Genomic DNA, 10,754 nt, shown 5'->3' on the forward strand with positions numbered 1-10,754 from the left:
ACCTAATTTAGAAACTAAGAACACTTATAACTAAAAACTATTAAGCATACTACCTTTTAGAGGTAAGTACTAAGCTATACTAGGCTATAATTAGCTATATAAGCATAACCTAGAAATTAACTAGAAAAACATAACTATCTAGACCTCTAAATAACATGCAACTATAACTTAGTTAGCATGTTATAGAGACACCTGCCTAGTATTTAAACAAGTAAAATAAGAAGCTAGCTAGTATTCTAAGAAATAAAAACCTAAAAAGTTTCTATGCTAAGAATCTAAAGCTAAGATAATCTAAATAATAAAAAAGAAATTAAAGATACTACACTTAAAAAAATACTTACTAACTAAAAAGTAGAATAGGCTAGAATATATTAAATAGTATAATAACTAGAGCCTGTAATTTCTAATAAATACAGCAACTACTAAGACATGTTTAAAACTCTTAATAATCTAGAAGAACTTCTACTATATTAGCTATAGAACTACGCTATAAACCTAAAACTAAACCTATAGCTAAAGACTTATAAACTAAGACTCTTAATAAAAATCTAGAAGAAAGCCTTATAAGAATATGTAAATTAAATGCTAGTAAGAGGCCACATTTAAAAGAGCAAAAGCCTTACAGCATTAGTAGTAGTATTTGCAAAGAAGAAAGAAGGAAAGATTAAAGTCTATTAAGACTACTAAACTTTTAATAATAATACTATCTGTAATTAATTTCTATTCTTTATTATTTAAAACATTATAAATTAACTTAGAGAAACTAAATACTTTATAAAGTTTAACATTTAAGATAAGTTTAATAAGATATAAATTAAAGAAGGCTATAAATAGAGAACAGCCTTCTAAACCTCTAGCGCACTATATAAGTTACTTATTATGCTATTTAGATTAACTAACGCCCTAGCTATATTCTAAAGAGTTATTAACACAGCGCTTAACCTATACCTAGACATTTTTATGCTATTATACCTAGATAATGTTCTTATCTACACTAAGCATAATAAACTAGATTACATAGCAAAGGTAAAACTAGTACTAGACTAGCTATAAAAGTATAAACTTTACTAACAACTCTTAAAATATAAATTTAATATACTAGAAACTAAGTACCTTAGATTTATTATTAATAGAGAAAAAGTAAAAATAAATTCTATAAAAGTAGAAAAGGTAAAAGAATAGCTAGTACCTATAAGTGTAACAGAAGTTAGAGGATTTCTTAGTCTAATAGGTTATATGCAATAGATAATATAAGATTACTTAAAAATTACACTTCTACTTACTAACACTATATTAAAAGAAGTAGGGCTTAAAAGCAACTTTGTCTAGACTCTTTAGATAGATAAAGCCTTTTAGAAGCTTAAGAGAATTATAACTAGTAAGCTAGTAGTACAGATGTACAACCTTGTTAGATATGCGCACCTACTGTTAAGACAGGAGGAACGCTTGACGAAAGCTGCTACATAGTACAAGCAATAAGCTCGAACAGTATGTTGCTGCAAATTGCTGCATTTTGCAGCATTTTGCAGCATGTTGCAGCATTTTGCAAGCTGGTCGCGCATAGGGCAAGTGCGCGAGGGACTCGGAGCGGCAAAACAAAAAGCCGAGCAACACGAGTAGAGCAGAAAAAGGATCAATAAATCAATACAATCAATCAATCATCCCATACATCATATCCAAACCCATCATTCATCTTAGGAAGCCTAGAAACAGTGCTTCAATCTGACAAACCTACGCCTTAAAACTAAGCTACATATAGATGCATTGCTAAGAGCTAAAGAAGCAGTATTTTTCTTAAAGCAGGAAAACAGGCGATAGCACCTAGTAACTTATTATTTAGTGTGATGACAAGCACTGTCTCTACTACTGTATGGAGCTAGGGAAGCAAGGTAGAGTAGGTCGGCTCTATTTCAGCTAAACTAGGATGGGGAGTGAAGGAGGCGAAGGGTTTTCGCGAGAGAAAAGCTTGCGCAGCGCCAAAGCGCTAGCGCGCTCGCTTAACCCTTAGCGAGATCATGTAACTAGCAGCGGAGCTTGACAAGCTGCACTGTTACATTTAGTAAAGTTCTTTTTATTAGAATAGAACTATAGTATTCTAGATAAAAAACTTAAGGCTATAGTAAATGTACTAAGAGCATAGAAGACTAAATTATAAAGAATAGAACAGCGCTTTGTTGTCTTTATAAACTACGCTAACCTAGTTACTTTTCTAATAATAATAAAACTGTTACTAATACATGTATAATAGGCTATAGAACTAGCCTAGTTTAGTTTTATAATAAAACATGTTATAGAAATAAATAACTAGTAAGTAGACACTCTAAGCTAACGCTTAGACTACTTTAAAAGAAATTAAAAAAAACATAAAAGAATTTACACTATTTAAAGAAATAGAAGAAAAGCTAGTTTATAATAAACTAGCACTAGAAAAATTAATTACAACTCTTATAATAGTAAAACAAGAATAGAAGAACTTTATTAAAGAATACTACAAGGCCTTTATGTTTAGACACCTAGGAATTAGAACACTCTAGAAAAAAATTAATGCTATAATTTTTTAAAACATGCCCTAGTTAAAACAACTATGCATAGAAATTCTTTAAAAATGTAATGTCTATAATAGAAATAATTCTAGACAGCATAAGACATATAGTTATTTATAGTTAATTAAAGCCTCTAAACAACCTTAGACTATAATAATAATAGACTTTATTACTAGACTACTACTATTACATAAACTAGGAACAGACAGACTTTATAATATAGTAGTAGTTACTCTAGACAAAACAACAAAGTTTCTGCATATATAGCCTACTAAGAAAAGCATTACAGCTAAAGAATTTATATAGAAGCTAGAACAAAATGTGTTTTTTATTTATAAGTGTCTATAAATTATTATCTTAGATAGAAATAAGCTATTTACAAGTAAATTCTAGAACACTATAATAAGACATTAAAGAGTAGAACACAGACTATCTATAGCGTATTACCGATAGACAGATAGTTAAACTAAAAGAGTAAACACTAAAATAAAAAAGTATCTAAGAAAGTGTCCGAATAGTGATATTCGGGCGCCTGGTTGATAGTCACGTGGCTCGGATGCGCCCGGATCCCTGTGCACGGAGATCCGTGCGCAGAGTTTAGGACTATATCAACCCCTTTCCTTCGTACGATAGAAAACAACAAGAAGCAATTAACACTAGTTACCTAACACCCCTGTGCAATGTTTACACTGTGCAAACCTCTCCGTCTTGTACGCATTTGCTAACACTAAGTGCTATCTAGCAGAGAGTCTATTTAACACTAATTAGTAGTTTAAATACTGTAAGAGAGAAAGTTTTTCTTATACCTTTCTATTTAAAAGTTTATGTATAAGAAGAATTCTTTTTCTTACTACTTTAACTATAAATTAGTAAGAGTAAAGATAAAGTCTAATTTATATACAAGTAGCTATAAATCTCTATTTAGTTACTTAAGCAAAAGCAAGAAACCTGTCTATATAATACTATTTAAAGGTATTATATAAATAGTAGTGCTTGTTTAACGCTAGAAGGTCTGTTTTATCTTTTTGCATAAGGCTGTTTAGAGGCAGCGTACAACAAGAAGTAAGACAGCGCGCGACAACGCATAATTAACTACTATAGAGCAATAAGCAACGCCAGCTCTATCTATAACTAGCTAACATAACATATTAACATATAACTAATACATACTTTTTATAGGCATCTTAGCAAAGACTCTAGCAAAGCAGATAAACATTAAGAATTAAGTAGATAAGATTAAACTATTAAATAACATACTTAAAAATAAGCTTAATTTATACACAGCTAACTTAATTATAAAACTCTGCGCGTTAAGTGTAATAGATGTATGTACACTTAAAAACTTTTAAAATAACTTTATAAAGTAAAAGCTTATACACTTTAGAGATCTTAGCTAACTGTTTCTATAAAAACTAATTACTACTTTATAGAACAAGGGCATTAGCTTTAAAAAGGACATAATAGAGGCTACTACACTATATAGACTTATAAAAAAAGAACACATGTTTACTATCCTACTAAAGCATTATATAAAACTATTACTACTATTGCTAGTCTTAACGCAACAGAGGATGTCTCTGTACAAATCACCTACAGACCTAATACTTCCTCTATAATTAGTACAACTACCTTGTAATAGCTTACTGTACAAGAGCACAACTAGGCAGCTACATATTCCTATAGCCACAGCTCTGCATGAGATTCCCTAAAGCTTGTACCCACTACATATAATTTAATTACTGTATAATCTATACTAACTTCTACTTACATAAGATATTACAGTAGAGAACCTTACACCTAAAAAGGTTATATAATTTTAAAAGGTATAAAGGAAGAAAAACAACTATATAGGGCAACTATATAATATTCTAGCTAACAAGGCTATAGTATTTATTAAGCTCTGCTAACACCTTGCTATCTCTAAGGCATTATACGTAAGCATCTTTCCTAATATTTTTAAAAAGCGCGCACACATGTTCTACCTTTATAATATTAGTCTAGGACAATTATAAAAGTTACTGTATAAGTAGCTTAGTAATTACTTTAATACTAACATAAACTATAACTAGTATTAGACAGATTAAATAACAATAAGCTTTATATAAAGTAAGTAAGAAAACTTTATAAAAACTTTATATAAAGCTTTTAAAGCTATAATTAATAAACTTACTTTTGCATAAAAAGCTCTTAGTCTATAAATCTAAAGCAAGATACTGCTTTACACTACTATTATATAAGCATGCTAAGGGTAACTTAAACTTAAATAAGCAATGTTTTTAATTAAGCCTACATGTAAAGCACTGTACAGTAACCTCTGTTTAGCACTTTAAGTTATAATTAATTAATAGAATAATGCATTTATAAACAAATCCTAAAACGTGTACTACATAAATAGGTAATATAGCTTACTACATACACATAGCTATTAACAATATAGAAAAAGCCTAAGGGGATATAGAGGATTATTTAGACTATAGTTCTCTGTATAATTAAAGTAATGCTTTATCTATTATAAAAAAGAATGTTAGTTAATAAATTATTCTTATATAGATTAATCTTATATAAAACACTAATATATCTCTTTGTATAAAAGATTCTATAATAAGACACTAACATGTAAAAAAGTAAATATGTACATTTAAAAGTTTAAAGGTAAACTAGAGTAGAAGAAAAAGAAGTTACACAACAACAACAACCTAGATAAAAAAGAAGGTAAGAAGATTATTAACTACTTTACTAATGCTACATTTCTTTACTGCGCGACTGTAGAGGACATCTACAGCCTAGAACCTAAAGGATACGCAGAATAGTTTATCCTTAAAGATTAATACTGTACAGTATACTAAAGTAAACTATAGAATACTAGCGTAGTAAGAATCTCTACTGTAAGGAAGTTATAACTTAAAGCATACCTACAAAAATTCTTTTATACAAAAGTAGACTAGACACTAAGGAAAAAAAGTATTAGCTTTAAAAAATAAGGATTAATAAAATTAATTAGTACTATATAAATTACTAACTTAGTTAGTAACATAATGTATTACATTCTAAAGACTCTAACACTATTCCTGCTATTGCTAGCAGATGCTAACTAACTTAGGGCATACTTTAATAACATTTTAAATGTTATTATACGCAAAGACAAAACTACTATTCTTATTATATAAAAATAAAGATACTTTTTTTTTAACATTAGTAAGAAAGAATCTATGTCTTTCTTTACTAAATTAGAACTCTACCGCCTCCACTACTAATTTAGACACCCCCGCACAGAGAGACTCTAGAAGATGCTAACCAGCGCCAGCCATAACGTTAATGCCGCAGTGCTGGAAGAGATTAAGAAGTTCTACTACCTCTGCTAATTGTACAACTAGGCCCTGCAAAGATTTAAGTTTATAATTAAAAATAACACCTACTTTAACTATAAAGTTATTATTAATGTTGTATAAATTAATAATAAGGATGTTTTATATGTTATTAATATAGACACATTATTTTAGGCTGCCACATTCCTAAAATCTATGTCTGCACAAGATACCTAGGATGCACTGTGCAAATGCTAGATTAACACCTATTAAGGACCCCTAAACTACATTATGCATAACTCTAGTATAAACTTTGCTTTAAAGGATTTTTAAGCTTGTGCAAAGATTGTAGGAGCTACATGCAGGCAGATGCCTGTAGAAGCACATTAGGCAGTTAGAAAGGTTAAGCGCGCGCACGCACCTCTCTAACAAGCGTTCAACATCCTAAAGACTGAGCTAGGTGACTGTACAGATAATGAGGCTATCCTGCAGATGGCAGTTAAGGCTCTAAACGACACAGCTGGCCCACACAGTCTAGTACCCACGCTGCTAGTCTTTAGGGCATACCTAAGAATTAACCTAAACTCTCTACTATTGCTAGACATTATTGCACAAGCAAGCGCTGCACAAAAGGTAATAAAGATACTTTAAAAGAACTGTGCAAAAGTAAACATTAATTATATAATTAACACCTATAATAGCCCTACAACGCACAAAGTTCTTAACCTCCCCCTTAGCTTAAAGATTATAGCATAGAGAGAGAAGGAAGGCTAGACTAGCCTGTATAAGATTAAGAGCATTAAAGGGAGAGACGTTATTATTAAGAGAGAGAATAGCCTACTAAAGCTCTGATGTACGCAGGTCAAACTGTACTATAGAGAAAAGGAGGAAGACAACCTACCTGCAACAGATGACCTAGATGAACTAATCCCTGTACAAAGAGATCCCCTAAAGAAGAGGAAGAGAGAACAGCCCTGCAAGAATGTTGCAGAGGCAGAACTAGAACCACAACTAGCTAAGAGAGGCTGTGGGAGACCACGCAAGAATCCTGTACAAGACATAATGTTCCTAACCTAGAAGAAAAAGGATGACTACGCTCTGGCGATCAAGCTCTGTGCGGACAGTGTGATCACAACACCTGGGAAACCATTTAAAGAATTAGACTGTACAGAAATAGAGAGCCTAATCGCGGGCAGCACGTTTAAGGTACTTTTATATAATCTATTAATCTACAAGGGACAGATCTTTAACCTTTAACTTATATATAAAGTTAAAAAGAAATTAATAAAACTATATAAAAAGTTATAACTTGTGTTTACAGGACATTTAGATAAGGAGAAGAAGGAGATCCTTACATAGTCTCCTATAATTTAGAAAATAAGTTAGAGGTTAATCCTAGCTATTAGCCTATTACTAATAGCTTTATACAACATGCACTATAAACTACGCAATATTACTTAGGCATATGTATAATTAATAGACAAGCTTGTTTGCACTCTCTTTACATAACTACTAAGAGAACTCTGTAAAAGCTTCCCTCCACACACAATATTTAGAGTTGTACAACTACTATACAGCGCAGCAGAGTTAGGCTTGTATTAGTTTAAGACATACTATAACTATTATAAGAATAGACTTTTTATAAAAACCTTATTATATAATCTGTGCTTATTAATTACACATAAAGGCCTAACAGTGTTTAGTATTACAGGACTATAGACAGATAATACCCTTAGTATTATTACAGCTAATTTTGCATAAAGAGAGGGAAAAAAATTGCTTAAAGCTAACTTCTAAGTAAAGCCTAAGACTATACTATTGCATAATTAGGCTATTAAATTTAATAGAGGAAAGATCTACTTTATATAAAATAATATTATTCTTACATAGAAGGGTTAAGCTAGGAATCTACACATAATAGAGTCTAAGGTAGAGGATGCCGCGCAGAAGTACGTTGAACAGCGCGCGCGAGGTGCCTATATCGCATTAGTATGTTAACCTGAGGCAGCATTTGACCTGTCTACTGCTGCTTAAGTCATGTTGCTGTTATACAATAATATTAAGGCATTAAACATATAAATCTAATAGTAAATTAACAACTAGAATAGAGGATTATTATATGTACTACTTAATCTTTTCTATATAAAGTTATTTATCTTTACTAACAGATTTTTTATAAATAATAAGGACCTAAGTTTATAGCTTAGCTTTTTTATTATTTTTAGGACTAAGCAGTAAACTAGAAACTTATACAACTTTAAAATTATAGGTAATATTGTACACTAGAACTCCTCTAAGTGTAAACGCGTTACCTGCTCTGTCCTAGCTAGTAAGCTGTACAGAATAGTGGGAGGATTTAACTACGTAATTGCACTAAGTACAACTATTAACTAGATTACATGTATGCTTAGAATACCTCCTGTACCTATTGTACTATGCATAGATTTAAGATCTCTATATAAATGTCTTATAAAGCTTAGAACAATAAATAAGAAAAGACTTATAATTAATATTATGTTAATTTAAGAATTATACAAGAAGAGGGAGATTATAGAGATTAAGTAGATTAATAAAAGAGATAACCCTATAAATGCCTGTATAAAGAAGGCGCTAAACTTTGCTCTTAAGAAACTAATTTTGTATAACTAACTAACTGTTAGAGTTAAAGCATTAGTTAACAGACTTAAGCCTGTATAAAATAAGTAAAAAGGGCCCTACAGCAACCTGTCTACTGTATGTGTAAATAAGGCAAGTCCTGTATAAAAGAAAAACAAAAAGTTGCTAATGTCTAAATAGTAATATTTAGGCGCCTAGTTAATAGTCACGTGGCTTAGATGCGCCTAGATCCCTGTGCACAGAGATCTGTGCGCAGAGTTTAGGACTATATCAACCCCTTTCCTTTGTACAATAGAAAACAACAAGAAGCAATCAACACTAGTTACCTAACACCCCCGTGCGATGTTTACACCGTGCAAACCTCTCCGTCTCGTACGCATTTGCTGACACCAAGTGCTAGCTAGCAGAGAGTCCATTCAACAGAAAGTATATATTATATAATTAGATAAATTAGGCAGAATAGCTTTTTATAGCGTAGCTAGCAATTAACATAGTAGAATCTACTATAATAAAAAAACACTATATAAAGCTAACTTTAGATATTACTTTTACTTTGCGCTTTATAAAACGCAACCTATAAACTTACTAGAATCTGCTACCTGTCTTTTTTAATTATTAAAACTACACTAAAAATTAGCAATTAAGGCTAAGGCTAGTTAAAAAGAAATAGAGTAAAACACAAATAAGGCTTAGTAAGAAATCTCTATAATTTAACTAGAAGATTATGTGTACTTTAAAACAAAAAACCTTTTCACTTTTAAACTATCTTAAAAACTTGCAGAGAAACACATTAGCCTATACAAAGTACTCTAGACATAGAGGGATAATTATAAACTTAGGCTGCTAAAAAAAAATGCGCATACGCTTTTAGTTCTACGCCTTGAAGCTTAGAAAGTACTGAAAAAAATACCTCTTTTTATAACAAAATAAAAAGATATTAAAGCTAAATATAAAGTTAAGCAGATAGTAGATGCTAGAGAAGAAAAAAAGTTCTTAGTAAAGTAAAAGATATAGCTTACTAGTAAAAATATGTAAAAACTTATTAAGAACTTAATAAATACTTCTTAGCTTTTTTAAGACTATTAGGCGTCTCTTCTAGCTAAAACTAGCCTAGAGAAAGTTCTCTAGACTAGAAAACACTATCTTTAGTAGAAAAAACTATTATAAAACTAGGTAGCTGCAATGTAGAAAGCTGCTAACTCTACAACATAGGTTAAAAAGAAAAATAACTATAAGCTTCTGCCTTAAGCGCTTTAATTTTATCTAAGAATAAAAAGTCTGTTTCTAGATATTTTACCTTATAATTCTCTAGAAGATTAAGCTGCTTCTAGAACTAAGTTTCCTAAACCTAGATTAATTATAACTCCTCTAAGTTATGCTCTACTTCTTACTCTTGCTTATTCTAAACAGCCTTTATCTTAAAAAGAAGTTGCTTCTATTTTTTTCTAGATAATTTTAAGCTGTGTTAAAAATAAAAGCATTATAATAGTTTCTCTTTTAAACGCGCTTTACACACTTATTTAATAATAAGGTTAAAACGCAGGAAGATCTTAATAAACAATAAGGACTGCATAGCTGCATCTTTGTATAACAAAGGGGATTAAGGCAGGCAACAGCGCGCGAACAGCAACTATAAGTAGACTAACAAGAAAACTAACAAGGCATAGTTAAGAAAGATAGACATCTATAAGGTGTTTATAAAAGAGTATACTAGATAAAAAGAAATTCTAACACTTATAATAGTATAGGCAGAACAGTAAGGATGCTAATAGAGAGAGGAGCCTACATGTTACAACCTATAATTAGGCTGTAAGTGTCACGGTCAACTTGGACATGCCTCGGACTCTCCCCGGAGAGCCCTCGGCCCAGCCTTGGGCACATGACGTCCCGTCACGTGCCCTAGCACATATATATATATCTTCTTACAAACCCCTGAGTCTCCTTAAGGATTTGTCTATTAATACTATCCTGTACCCCCTTCTGCGCTTCACGCTTCCTGCTTTACAGTGCTCTTATAATTTAAATCCTTTATACTTTCCTATAGAGACGCAGTTAGTTTAAAGAATAGAAGGCTACTTCTACTACTGCTTTTTAAGCTTTACCTTAATTAAAGAGCTATAACAATAATAGCTAACAGCAGTTACACACGCAAAAGCAGGGCCACAGCTACTACCCCTTCTAAGGCTGTTCTAGAGACGCTTTATAACAACTCTAGTGCTTAACTCCTTAAGCACCTTACATCTTAGCGCCTTAACTAAATTCCACTAGATTAGCAAGTATAAGAGGTAGA

The 10,754-nt window shown here is 31.3% G+C and overlaps 1 protein-coding gene across 1 annotated transcript; it reads left to right on the plus strand.

The window, feature by feature from the left end:
* Nucleotides 1-6,340: 6,340 nt before the first annotated feature.
* On the plus strand, nucleotides 6,341-6,925 carry BDR25DRAFT_315280 (uncharacterized protein; the record flags this gene model as incomplete). Its single annotated transcript, XM_033691514.1, has 2 exons — nucleotides 6,341-6,481; nucleotides 6,710-6,925. 2 exons carry the CDS (start codon nucleotides 6,341-6,343, stop codon nucleotides 6,923-6,925), a joined length of 357 nt encoding a protein of 118 aa, XP_033546065.1.
* Between the last annotated feature and the right edge of the window lie 3,829 nt (nucleotides 6,926-10,754).

This window comes from Lindgomyces ingoldianus (assembly GCF_010093535.1).
Source record: "Lindgomyces ingoldianus strain ATCC 200398 unplaced genomic scaffold BDR25scaffold_21, whole genome shotgun sequence".
Classification (NCBI taxonomy): domain Eukaryota; kingdom Fungi; phylum Ascomycota; class Dothideomycetes; order Pleosporales; family Lindgomycetaceae; genus Lindgomyces; species Lindgomyces ingoldianus.